We start from the raw sequence: 13,633 nt of genomic DNA on the forward strand, positions 1-13,633 counted from the left end.
AGTCACCTGGGCGTGGGACATCATGTTTATCTTTCCTAAGCTGGCTGCTGCCACTGGCAGAAACTCCAGAGCCAGTGGATAAAGGTGGCAAGAATTATAAAGTGCGAGTGCTTATGAGACTGTGTCAGACGGGTAGCGCAGAAAAATGTGAAGCCGCACAGAGCAGTATACAGGAGGGCTGAGGCTGGCTGAAGCATTCGGCTCTGCCCATCCCCGGCGTCCCCTGGCAGGTGGCTTCCCGTCTATGACGTGGAGCAGGCCTTGCTCTGCACTCCACAGGCAGCAGGGAAAGCGGATTCTGGGAGCGATGCTGACGCCGGAGGGGTGGTCACCTCAGGTGCACGTCGCAGCCGCTGACCATTGAAGAGTGCCCGGGGCTGTTGTCAGCGTTTAACCACCCACCTTACAATGATGTTGGAAGCAGAGCCTGGTGGAGGAGGGAGGTCTGTCCCCCGAATCAGACTGCTGGGCCATCTGGTGTTGCAGCTGACCTGCAAACGAATCCGGTAAATTTCAGACCTGAGTTACAGCTGGTGCGGGGAAATCTAAAAGCCAGGTGGTTCCCTTAACAGCTGTCCATCCAGTTAGGGTAGGCAGGAAAGAAAATTCCAACCCTGTTGCACCTCCACGGGTTTTCTAGGATCTAGAGTCGCTCCCTGGCCTTTTGCCATGATGATCACCGTCTCAGGGCAAACATTAATGATATTTCTCCCTTCCTGTGTTGAAATGATCTCTGCAGGTCAATGAGTCTAAGATTTTAAGTGAGTATACCAAGTGATTGACTCCTAAAAAAGTCTGTGGTTGTTTAGCTGGGAGAGTACTCATAGAAGCAAGAGTCCCATCGGGGGAAAAACACAAATGGCTGACTCTAAGATGAATGTTGAAATTGGGAGTATTTCTACCGCAGACTTTCTGATAACTTAATGAAACATTACTTTTATTAAGTCAATTAGTATGCATGCTGAATGAAGTGCAAGACATTTTTAGCCCAAGAAAGGGAAGGAATAATTTTGACTGTTAAAAAAAAATTTATTCTGAATGAAACCCTTTGGTTATATATCCATGTAGGGTTTTTTTTTTTTTTTTCAGGGGGAGGGAGTGGTAGGCAGACCTGTTTTTTTGGTGTGTGTTTTTTTTAATAAATTTATTTTATTTATTTATTTTTGGCTGCATTGGGTCTTTGTTGCTGCACACAGGCTTTCTCTAGTTGAGGCAAGTAGGAGCGGGGGCTACTCTTCATTGCAGTGCGTGTGCTTCTCATTGTGGTGGCTTCTCTTGTTGCAGAGAACGGGCTCTAGGCACGCGGGCTTCAGTAGTTGTGGCACGAGGGCTCAGTAGTTGTGGCTCGTGGGCTCTAGAGCGCAGGCTCGGTAGTTGTGGCGCACGGGCTTAGTTGCTCCACGGCACGTGGGATCTTCCTGCACCAGGGCTCCAACCCGTGTCCCCTGCATTGGCAGGCGGATTCTTAACCAGTGTGCCACCAAGGAAGTCCCCAGACCTGGTTTTTATTCACTGCTTTAGGGGTGATGCAGCTAAAGTAACTCAGGTATAGAGGAAGTAAGGTATTTTCCACTGAGTCATTCAGGAACCGAATGTGTGAAACCAAAAGAAGTCTTGGGGTGAGATTCCCCCAGAGCCCCCATGTTGGTGCGAGTGGTTCATTGCATGAGGGTGCCCAGCTGAGGCTACAAGTCGGGGCAGAAATTCAGCCCGAGCTCTACTCACTGAGCCTTGGGGCTCTGCCCACCTGGAGATGGGATACCTCCTTCAAAGGTCCCAAGTTTGCTTGCCAAGCATGGTGCCTATGGAGCTGAGCTTTTGGGTTGGGGGTTGGTGAGCAGTGAGGGGTTAGGCGTATCACCAGTGGTGTCCAGGATACTCTTGTATGTATTACAACTAGAACTGGAGCTTCGAGGGGCATGTTCTTCCAGGGTCTTTGTTTAGATGGGACTAGAGTAAAAGAGTTCAAAGCTATGCACAGTTCAAAGAGGATCTGTAGTGACAAATCCCTGATTTCACCCTGTCGGTTGCATAGGCAGAGTGGACCCTGGATGAAATTGGAAAGAGTTCGAGATTTGGAATATCTTTCCATCTCCCTTCTGTCCATTAAGACTCCTCTCTGCATTCTTGCCCCTCTTCACCCCCATCCCACGCTGCTCAGACATCAGCTTCAAACTTGCCCTTTCTCAAAGCAAAACAAAACAAACACAGAAACCACCTTCTGTTCACTAAGAACCTTGTTCAAGAGGGAAGCACTTGAAGTTGCCAAATTCAAGGTGTAAATAGCTAGGAACAATTACATATTACCTTCCTCAAGGGTAGCATTTTAATACTTAAATAGCAAATGAACTGCACCTTCCCAGTGGAATTTCAGGCCATGGGAAGTGGTAGGGATTTTGTTTGGGTGTTTAAGACAGGAAGGGATTCTCTATTCCTGAGACCACTGTGTGTTGGGTCCACAGTGGCCCAACAACAAGATTCCTTCAGTTTACATCATCTTTATTCTTCGTTGCTTTTATCTTATCATGTGTCATTCACAATTTCCATTCCCTTTGTCATTACACTGTTCTTTTAGGCCAACCTCAACTTTTCCTTCTTAGCTCTGAGCTTGGCCAGACTGGCATTTGTCTTCCTTCTGCTGAGATCATTCTTCCTTAATTGCCTTCTTTCCAGGCATGCAGACTGCCTTATGACTTCTACTGCATCCGAAATCTTCTATTTTTTAAGTATCACACCCTCAAAATCTACCTGCTTGAAAGCATCAGAGTTTGTAGCTTCGATTTTGAAGTTGAAGTTCAGAGCGTCCTCATTGCTTGCTTACCCAGAAGCCAACCCCAGAAGCCCAGGAGAGAGAAAGGAGAACTTACTGAGAGTCTGGTTGTTAGAAGCTTTTGGAAGACAGAGATGATGTCTTTCCCTGTTTTTCTTTTCTTTTCTTTTCTTTTTTTTTAAATTTTACTGAAGTATAGTTGATTTACAGTGTTGTATTAATTTCTGCTGTACAGCATAGTGATTCAGTTATACATTCTCTTTTTAAATATTCTTTTGCACCATGGTTTTCTTTCCCTGTTCTTCCTTCTGTATCAAGCCTAGGGGAATATAATTTTTCTTCCTCTTAAAGTGATTACAATGGATACTGGAAGCTGGGACTTGACTCTGCTGTTTAACATCATTCCTTGATTTGAAGCAATTCCTATAGCTTTTCTGGACTTAGGTTATGCCATTGAAGCTGGAAATCACACATTAATTTGATTAGTTCAGGAAATAAATCTACCACCAGGCAGCATGGCCAAATGAACTCTGGTCAAAGAACTCAAATAGCTGAAATGGGAAGCTCATATAAAAAGGAACACTCTGTCTATCTGTGATTCTTTAAGGACACTTCATAATTTTCGTATCCCTCCATCATGCAAATGATATACTTTAAGAGTTTCTGATCCTTGGAGGCATGGAGTTTTTTAAGTGCCGAGGAGCTATGATCATACTCTCCTTTGTCCAGGAGGTGGAGGTCTTACATATTTAATCTCAGTAGACTCCAGTGAAACCAAGTATTTGACAACAAGGTTCCAGGTTTGTTTTTTTTTTTGCCAAATAAGGAGGAAGCATATGCATTTTGGAATGTTTTATGGATGGTATTGTACTTTATTTTCTTCCTTTGAATGAGTTTTGTTTTGAAAAGTAGATGCCAGTGTATGATTTTGAACCTTTGATGGTTTGTGGTGCCAACTTCCTGCTCTCCAGCTGTGCTACATTTCTTCACTTACATCATTCCCCTAAATAGAGCCAACGTTGATGCCTTAGTGCTGTGAATTTCTCTCATGCCACTTGCTGTACTTGGCGTTTGAGGACCTCTCAAGGCTCTCTCCATCTCTCCAAGCATTAGGATAAGGATCAGGATGAAATATGTACAATCTGGGTGACTGCATCTCTCTGCTTTTTTTTTCAGCCCAACTCATCCAAGGCAGCCCAGGTCAGAGGCAGCATCTTTTTTCTTTTAATTTCCAAAGTTTTTGTCCCTTTTTTCTAAGCCTGATTGTGCTAAGAAACTATATGCTAATTAATAGATAATTAACCGGTATCTTCCTCTGGTTTAACCACGTATGTTAACCAGTATATTTAGATACGGGTTGAAGAAGGGGTCAGCCATCCTTCAGAATGCAGAAGGAATGTAAAAAGTTTTCAAGACCATTTTCTTTGGTGGAGGGAGTTGGGTGGGAAGAGGGTATATGCTGGTCTCTCTTGGAGGGGTCTTCAGCCTGGACTCCCATCAGCTCTGAGAAACGAGGAATCAAGAGGTTACCAGTTGACATACCACAGCCATATTTAATATACGGGACAGAGTCTGCAAACATGTTTCAGCATATGCCCACCGCATCATAGCTTACTTCCTCAACTGGTTAAAATAGAGTCTTTCATTTCAGCGAACAAACATTGCGTGTTTCATGTATGGAATTTTGCATTATGTACTGTGGTGGAAGTTAAAAAGAATAAAGCACAATCCCAGCTCCTAGGGAGCTTATTATCCAGCTGTCTAAACCTTGGAGTTGAGAAAGTGTTTTAAAAGGGTGACGTTCTGGAGATATCCTTTAAGAAAATTATAGTTAATGTAAGTTTTTGCTATTGTGCTTGTGATTAAGCACTTCGCTGGATGCCGTGGGTGCACCACAAGTCCCACTAACAAGTCGCCCACCACCTCCCGCCCTCGTTCCTGAAGAGCTGGATTCCCGGTAGTTGGTGCACAGTTATGAATTGACTCCCCAAAGTGGGGAAAAGCTAATAAATATGATTTAGGATGAAAGGCGCTGTGTAAATGCTTGAGCTGTTATTACTGTTCCCGTGCACTTTATTTTTAAATTGCGCATCCTTTTAAGTAGATGACTCGTTCGCCCCAGTCTCCATTATATCGAAGCAAAGCATTCACAGAAATTTCTAAAACCTTTTCATTTCTCTCTGTAGGTTGTTGTTTCGTAACATTTTATACAAGAAAAGCTGCACTTGAGGCCCAGAATGCACTGCACAATATTAAAACTTTACCTGGGGTGAGTCGGTTTACTTTTGTACCAAAATCACTTTATTGCTTGAAAATGGTCCTTTCAACTGAAGGTTCTAGTGATGGGCTCTTAGTGCCAAAAATGACTTTGGGCTTTTGAGGTGGGTGTGCTGACCCCACCCCCCGTCCCCCCTGCAGCAGCCAGAGCAGCTGGCCAGCCCCTCAAGAAACGCTGGCATTACCGCTGACAGAAAGACCTCTCAGAGAGCATGTCCCCTGGTTAGAAAATCAGAGTGACCCCACTGGGTCGCAGTGGCTGCAAAGAGTACTGGGTGGGCTGCAGTTTCAAAAAGGGTGGCGGGGGGGGGACTCCACACACACACGCACGAGAGGAGCAAATGGAAAAGGAAAAGCTTTTACTCACCAGGAGCCTCTTTTCAAATTTAGTCCTTAGATTTTTCTTTTGAAAGGACAAAAATGTACCCTGCACAGCCATAATATTCAACCTCCTAATGGTTTCTAAACAGTCAACGGTGGTTAACAAAGTCAATGTTTTAATGCCCAATTTGCGGCTTCATGTCGATAGAGAACAGAAAATACAAAGCTTACAATTTTTTTCCATTTCCTTCCCAGTAATATTGGATGCTTGTTACCATTCACTAGAAATGAACTGATGTGGGCTATAGCTACTTCATCAGAATACATGATTTCTGGGGGGCTGTGACAGTTTTATCTAGTGTATGCTGGTATAAATTTCTCCGTGCTGTTGGGATATCTTCCCTGTTGACTCAAATATCAGGGATGAGTTAATTTAATAGCATAATGATTTGTGTAAGTGATAGTGAAGAACCTCTGGTAATCAGTGCTATGCTAATGATTTTATTGAAACCTGGTTTGATAATAGTAAAAGAAAGATAACATGATGTCCCTAATGTTTTCAGGGTATAATTCTAACTTTTTATCATTCATCTGTCGTGCTAACCTATGTACACAAGTCATTTGATACCCTGTCACCCCCGGAAAAGATAGCATTTGTTTAATTCACCTTAGCGCAATTGAAAATTGTATAATATTTTAGTGGCAAGACAGTCAGTAGAAGGTTTTCAAAACATTAGCTTCGTAATAACAAAAAAGTAATAAGTTATGAACCTTGGTCTCAAATCACACCACTTTGGTTTTCCCCTTTTTGTGTGAGCAAATCAGAGAGACAGTGGTTCAGAAAAGGAAGTGTGATACCAGAATTCTCCCTCCCAATTCAACTTTAACTACTTCTGCCTGAAACTTCTAAGGTGGTTTTTAGTAAGGGAGATTTTCCTGGGTCTAAGTGCTTTGCCTAATGATTTTTTAAGTATCATTTCAGCTTCATTCTCTGTATAAATGGAATTTTTCCAACGTACATTCTAGGAGGTTGCAGCGTTAGGTTACATTACTGAACAAAGCAACTAAGTTAAATATTTACTGGCAATGGTAGAAAAATATTTTTTTTATTTCCCAGGCTCCTAATCCAACCCAAAACCCACTTGGTATTCCTCCTTTTAGAAAGAAATACTTTACAGTCATTAGTGTACAAAATCCCTTCTAGGTATGTTTAAAAAAATTACTTGATGATAAGTTGTTATTTAGCATTTAGGGTGTATAGAGGCCACATCACATCCTATTTTCAATTAATGCAGAGCTTGGTTAATTTGAGTTCATCACCTCCACTAGGAGGGACATAGCTCTTAACATGCAATTGTCATACGTGAAGGTGCAAACCCAGAAGTAATCTGATGAAGGGGCCATGTTGAAAAACCTACAAATGACTGATGAGTTTGCTCCCACTTGGGACATTTTACTCTGACCCTTTTCTCAGCAAACAAATAGTATCTTCTGTATTAAAAAAAAAAAAAAAATGTTGCCCATGTCTCTTTTTCGCCTTAAAAATTCTGCACGCAGAAGTCAGGGATGGTGATTTTGGAAACCCATTATTAAGGACAAGAAATCTGGGGTTGGAAAAGATGGTTTGTGGATTGTTTTCGGCTTTCTTTCTATCCAGTTCAATTTCCTATGCCCAGTTACTTGAGGTGGGTTAAATGAAAATTGTGAGAAGTCAGGTCTGATTTGTAAGCTCCTAGCCTTCACAGTGCACACAGTATTGCTACATCTGCCATTTCAAATTAGGTGCGTGGGAACAGAGTTCCACATCTTGCATTTATGTATTGCTTTATCTGATCAGCGTCACCCTTAACAGCTCCAGGAAGAACATGAAAGTGGTTTCCTATCAGCTGGGAGCTTTGGTGGGCAGGAAGAAAAGGGACCAGATAAAAGATTAATGCATATTCTTGGGGAAAAAAATATTACAGGGTGCCTTTCTGTTTGATTACAAGCCTTGGAATTAGTCAACATTTCCATAATTCTAAACCAATATACACCTGTTTTCCCACTGTGATGTGAAGGAACAACTTAATTTAACAGAATCCCTGCTGTGCTAAATCTCTCATTAACTACCAAGTGAGTTCGGTAATTTAAAGTTGTAACACTACTATTTTAACTGGTTGCCTTCATATTATGAAATTAATAAGAAATTAATGATGCACTTTGCCATATGCCTTCAATTTCTTTCTGAATAAAAATAAAAGGGATAAAGAAAAATGCATCACCAGCTGACACTTTAAAGCTTTTCTGCTTGTAATCATTTCTCCTGTGGATAAAATCCATTAAAAATGCACTTGCTGCCTTTTTCTCTAAAGTGTCCACAACTTTCTGTTTAAAGCAAGATCAAATAGTGCCGGGTGTTTGGTTGGAGGTTTTTTCCCTATGTAATTTTCTTCTGCAGTTGATGTGTTTTGTCATATGCAACTTTTCATCACGCAACCAAACTTGGTGAATGTTGAGAGACTATCATTCTTGAGGGAAGCAAAGAACTTGGTTAGTATGGGAGAGGAAGAAAACCTGATGGGATGTTCATTTATGCAGTTGGATGTGTCTGCTCTCAGATTTTTATATAAAGGCACCCTTCCTCCCATGTCATGTATGGATTATAGAGACCCTTTCTGTGGTGAGGTATAGGGCAAAGCATCTGGGCCTTACTTAACAGTGCAGAGTCATCAAGGACACATTTCTCAAGCCTGTCTCTTACCATGTGACTGAGAAAGACGCTGGGTCTTACATCCTCTGAAATGCTCAACATAAATCCTAGAAATACACTATTAGAAATTAAGGGAGAAAATTTAGGAGCTCAACACAGGGAGCAAGAAATGAACTTCGGAGGGTGGGGAGGTCGTTCCCCTGGTTTGATCATGCTCTGCTCTAGAAATAGTGGTTTGACACATATGCAACAGATCAAATCTTAGGCACGGTGCCTAATTTATTACTGACATTTCATTAGGTTAACAAATCACTCATGATTATCGGGTGCCTGCTGTGTGCCAGGCAACAAAGCTATACAGTCACACACACGCCCTTGAGATCCCTAGTGAGTCTGTGACCATGTCTGCACGGAAAGCAGAGCTTGATGAACCGTTGGCCTTGGTACCAACTTGTTAGACTTTTTCCACAGCTGAGCCATTTGCGTTCTTGAGCAAATCTTGATTGCCCGTCCTTTGACGACGTAGCCAATCAGGCTAAGAGATGGCTTCCTTTGTTTAGGGTTTCAGGCAGGCACAACCTCACTGGTAGAATTATTCAGTAGAAATATCATCGTCTGCCATTGTGTTTCCGAGAGAGAAAACCCTTGTGAAGGCAACTTGCAAGATTCATTTTGTTTTCACTGACCTAATTTAGCTTAATTAAAAAATAAAATAACGACCTCAGCGGAGGCACAGGAAAACTACCACGATCTCTTCAGTAATCAGATGTCAGGGCCAAATAGCCCTGTGCCAGTGACAGCACTAGGCCTTATGCCATTCTTTTTTTCAAGGTCTCCACACACATTGTCTCTAGCAATAAGGCTTTTTGATTGAAAATCTCCAGCAGTATCGTTAGAGCATTCACCGTATAAATTAATTTAATTAAGGATGTAGTAACAGAGAGGAATACAGGTTTGAAAAAGCTCTTAAATTTTAACAGCAAAGAGGAATCAGAATCCAAATGTCTTGTAAAATATTAACTGCAAATTTCTTCCAGCCATTTTCTCCAAGTCTGCCTTCCTCCCTCCTTTTTAAGAGTCACTACCAGTTTTACTAAATGCAGTTTATATTAAGGAGTTACAGCCCTAAGAGCACATTTGTTTAGAGCACTCCATGTTAGCAGTGGCAGACGGGAACGACACATAGATTTGAGAGATAAAGACAAATGGGCCTGATCCAGCAGGAAGAAGCTGTAAATAAAGTGGCCTCTTGGGCCACGTGTGTTCACCCGCATGACGTGAATGACCCCCTTCCTGGCTGGCCCTGTGTGGGTCGGCAGTCCTCCCCGGCAGCCTTTAACACGACTCTCCACGGAACAGTTCCCCTGTGTCCTCTAAGAGAGGAATGCTAGGGCTTAATTTCTTTCGGCAGAACAGCAAAGGCTCTCGCTGGAACCAAATTCAGTTTGCCCATTGTAATGCTTTTTGAGGTACTCATTTACTCTGAACCACCTCTTCTGATTATTAATATGTATTTAACGCCTTTGTTCTCAGAGCCATGGTGATTATTTTGTCATTTTCATCATCATCATTATTTCTGTCATAAAAATCTCTCAAACCCCATCTCTTCATGTCATGGAAATTTCCCCCGAACCATCCCACTTGAATCAAAAAGAAGTGTTTTTCCTCAGGCGCCTTTTATTTAAAATTGTTAGTTGATTTACAGTGCTGTGCCCATCTCTGCTGTACAACAGAGTGACTCAGTTAGACCCATATAGACATTCTTTTTTTTATATTCTTTTCCGTTATGGTTTATCACAGGATATTGAATATAGTTCCCTGTGCTGTACAGTAGGACCTTGTTGTTTATCCATCCTATATATAATAGTTTACCTCTGCTAATCCCACACTCCCAGTCCTTCCCTCCCTTAACATTGTAAATCAGCTATACTTCAATTTTTTTTAATTAAATGAAAATTTTAAAAAAATAATCATAAAAAAATTTTTAAAGATTGTTAGAAAAAAAAAAAAGTCAAAACATCGGTCCGAACAGATTTGAGTCCTCAAACTCACTTGCCGTGTAGGACATGCAGATATTCATACCTTCATTCGACAAATATTTATTGCATTCTTATGGTTTGCCAGGCACCATCCTACGTACTGGGGACTACAGTAGCTACCGTGATATTTATAACTAAATCTTCAAAAAACAAAGCCAGCCAGTGTGCTTATGTATGTTTGATGTTTAATAAATAACTCTTGGTTATTTAATGCCTGAGTGAGTTAGTTTAATAAAATACTTCTAGAGGAGTCAAGTTTTATTCCAGAAATGATCATTTTGCCCAAACGCTCCAAAATGTAAGATGCATGTAGATTTGTGATTCCATGTGTATGTAATGATAGTTTGTTTCACGTATAGAGATCTATATATTTACGTGTATCTCTGTATACCTACGGGATAGATAAACATTCACACACGTCCACATGTGGATATCAATTCAGTCAAATAAATACAGGAAGACATAGCAGAAAATCTCATTTTGTGTTTGGCCTGCCCACATACTCTTCATTGCAATGTAGTCACCTTTCTGACCTTTGACTTCATGAACTGTATAATTCTTCACGTTGGTTGGTTGGCTGGTTGGTTGGTTGGTTGGTTGGTTTTTGCTTCGATTCAGGATCATGGCTGATTCATAGCGCGTGTGTGAGGGCACTTGACAACTGTCATTTAATGATGATAATCCCTGCCTTTCCACCTTCTTAAGAGAAGAGTAGGCGCTGAATGAGATAATGTATGTAAAGCCTTCCGAGCCCCTGAAGAAATGGGCTTGTAAGACGTTGTTTCCACTTGACAGTTTCTGTAGGCATGAAGTCTTCCTGGGTAGCAACCCAACAGATAAAATGTATTTGCTGGGGAGGAAATCAGGACACCTTGATTTGGGTGTACATTCTTCAGATTTACCTTTGCAGAATTTGGCCAGGGCTGAAATATTTGGCCTTATAGGACTGCCCCGAAGCAGCTATTTCCCTGCTGTGCCTGTGTTCTTTTACCCTAATACTCAGTCCTGCAGAAATACAAGCTAAACAAACGTAAACCTGTGCTGTTAAGATGACTTTTTAAAGGCCTGTGGTGGAGAGCGCCACCGTGCGGCCGTGGAGGAGCTCCTGGGAGGGGTGGGCGCAGAAGCCCCTACCCACCTGCGGAGCCAGGCCAGTGTGAAGAAGGGCTTAGGGTGTAGAACCGGCCCCAAGTGGGTCTCAGCCAGGTATGGCAGGATTGCTGGTCAGCTCGTTGGTTTATACCCGAGAAAGTTGGAGGGAGGAAGAAATCTGTGGCTTGGTGCTTCCCAGTCTGCTGGCCAATCCCAGGGGATCTGGAAAAGTATATTTTAGTACTTCATAAAAGGCCGTTGGTATATATAAAAGAGATCACTAACAAGGACCTACTGTAGAGCACAGGAAACTCTAATCAGTACTCTGTAATGACCTATATGGGAAAAGAATTTTACAAGGAGTGGATATATGTATATGTATAACTGATTCACTTGTGCTGTACCACAGAAACTAACACAACATTGTAAATCAACTTTACTCCAATAAAAAATTTTTTTAAAAAAGGCAGTTGGGGGGCTTCCCTGGTGGCGCAGTGGTTGAGAATCTGCCTGCCAATGCAGGGGACACGGGTTCGAGCCCCGGTCTGGGAAGATCCCACATGCCGCGGAGCAACTAGGCCCGTGAGCCACAATTACTGAGCCTGCGCGTCTGGAGCCTGTGCTCCGCAACAAGAGAGGCCGCGATGGTGAGAGGCCCGCGCACCGCGATGAAGAGTGGCCCCCGCTTGCCGCAACTAGAGAAAGCCCTTGCACAGAAACGAAAACCCAACACACCCATAAAAATAATAAATAAATAAATTTATTTAAATAAATAAATAAAAAAATAAAAAAAAAAAAGGCAGTTGGAAACCGTCCATTTCACCCACCGTAAAGTTTTACAATGCCACCCGAATAGTGGGCACCTCTGCTTTGGACTGGCAGGCAGTTCAGTAACTTTGATTGGCAGTTACTGATGTATGGCTTTGATGACCTAAAATGAAAAACCAGTTACTTTTAAAATATGGCCCTCTCAAGACAAGGAAGCCTAAGGGAGAAACCTCATGAGGGGGTCCTTAGTGGTGGCAAGTTGAAAATGGCTGAGGCGGGCAACCAGGGTTAAAGTAGGAGCAGCTGCACTCCTTTCTGGTAACAGAGCTCAGGGGAAGGGCTTCCAGTTTTGTTCTGCAAGCAACATAGTCTCAAATACCAACCTAATTAATAGGACGGTTCTGAGGGCTTATCAGAGCCAGCGTGCGTGTGACCTAGCACGGGCGCCTGGCCAGATGTGCGTTGTCACCTGTGTCATGGCTTAAGGAATGTTGGTCTCTCACAGTAACAGGTGAAGGCACGAGGGGATGGATGGCACAACGGCAGAATGAAGTCATAGTTAGAGTTGAGAGTTTGTCATCCCTCTGTGACGTGTCAAGATTCAGTTGGGAATATTTGGCTCACTTACACAGATCTCATTTCCCACCAGGTTGATGAGATTTCATTCAAGAGAAGAATGTGGGGAAAATCCATGAATTTGGCTAAAGGTCTGGATGGAATCACAGAGGAAAGGATTACGACAGTCAGATGAAAGGGGGAATTTTTAAAAAATAAAGTTGGAAAAGAGTCCAAATTCTGTCTCTAGAGTATGCAATCTCCGTGAGAATGCATCACCCAAAATATGACTAGCGTGCGGACAGAGCTTGACTCTTTCAGGTGGGAGCTGAGCCCAGCTCAGGAGACGGTCCAGTGGAAGTGGGCTGGCCAGTTCAGAGCCTCCAACTCTGGGCCACCAAAAAGTGTATGACGTGGGGAGGTGTGGAGAGAGTTCGGCCAGGAGCCGCAAGGTCCTTCCCCAGCCACCGAGCAATAGAGAGTGGCTGAGCCAGAGCCAGGGAGGCCGGCATACGAGGGAGCCTTGGAGCTCCACTGCGGGGCCGGATCCGGTCTGGTTGGGCGCAAGGGAAGCAGACCGGCCACTGGGAGGGAGGCGGGCAGGGACAGAAGCTTCATGCATCCTCTGCTTGTTGTAGCCCTGGACCGTCACAGTACACGGGTGCTCAGGAAGCATCCTTAGGATTATGACATAAGCTATTAAAGTTGTTCTGATAATAAAGCAGTATTTCAGGACCATATCATTCCTGCTCTCACTGCCCACAAGTCACCGAGACGAAAGGATAAACAGTCAGCAGCACCTGCGGGAGGCTGCAGCAAGGGGCACCGTGGCCACTGCTCTCTTTTGTCCTCTTTATTGTTCCCGACCGTCGATACCTCCCATCAGTACTCAAAACGCAGATGCGCGCTGCCACCCCTTCCTCCACCAGCACTTCAGAACACTCAAGAGTCCGTCCTTTCTTCATTCAAAGAAAGGAAGTGGTTGGACTGGGATGGTTCTTAGAGTCCTTTCCAATCTTGAGAAAGTGTTCTTGGCCTTCTATGCATTGACTACATTAGTGGCCTATTGAATTGAAGAAAACCTATCTAGATGGATAGGTAAGTAAATAGATAGGCAGGAGG

At 43.0% G+C, this 13,633-nt stretch overlaps 1 protein-coding gene across 2 annotated transcripts in view; it reads left to right on the forward strand.

Moving 5' to 3' along the window:
- CELF2 (CUGBP Elav-like family member 2) overlaps positions 1 to 13,633 on the forward strand; it is a 527,561-nt gene that overhangs the window by 405,917 nt on the left and 108,011 nt on the right. For both annotated transcript variants that reach the window (XM_068560092.1, XM_068560100.1), the window contains one exon: positions 4,957 to 5,039. In XM_068560092.1, coding sequence (XP_068416193.1) covers positions 4,957 to 5,039 — 83 coding nt within the window. The remainder of the gene's footprint in view (positions 1 to 4,956; positions 5,040 to 13,633) is intronic.

Source organism: Eschrichtius robustus, chromosome 1, assembly GCF_028021215.1.
Source record: "Eschrichtius robustus isolate mEscRob2 chromosome 1, mEscRob2.pri, whole genome shotgun sequence".
Classification (NCBI taxonomy): Eukaryota; Metazoa; Chordata; class Mammalia; order Artiodactyla; family Eschrichtiidae; genus Eschrichtius; species Eschrichtius robustus.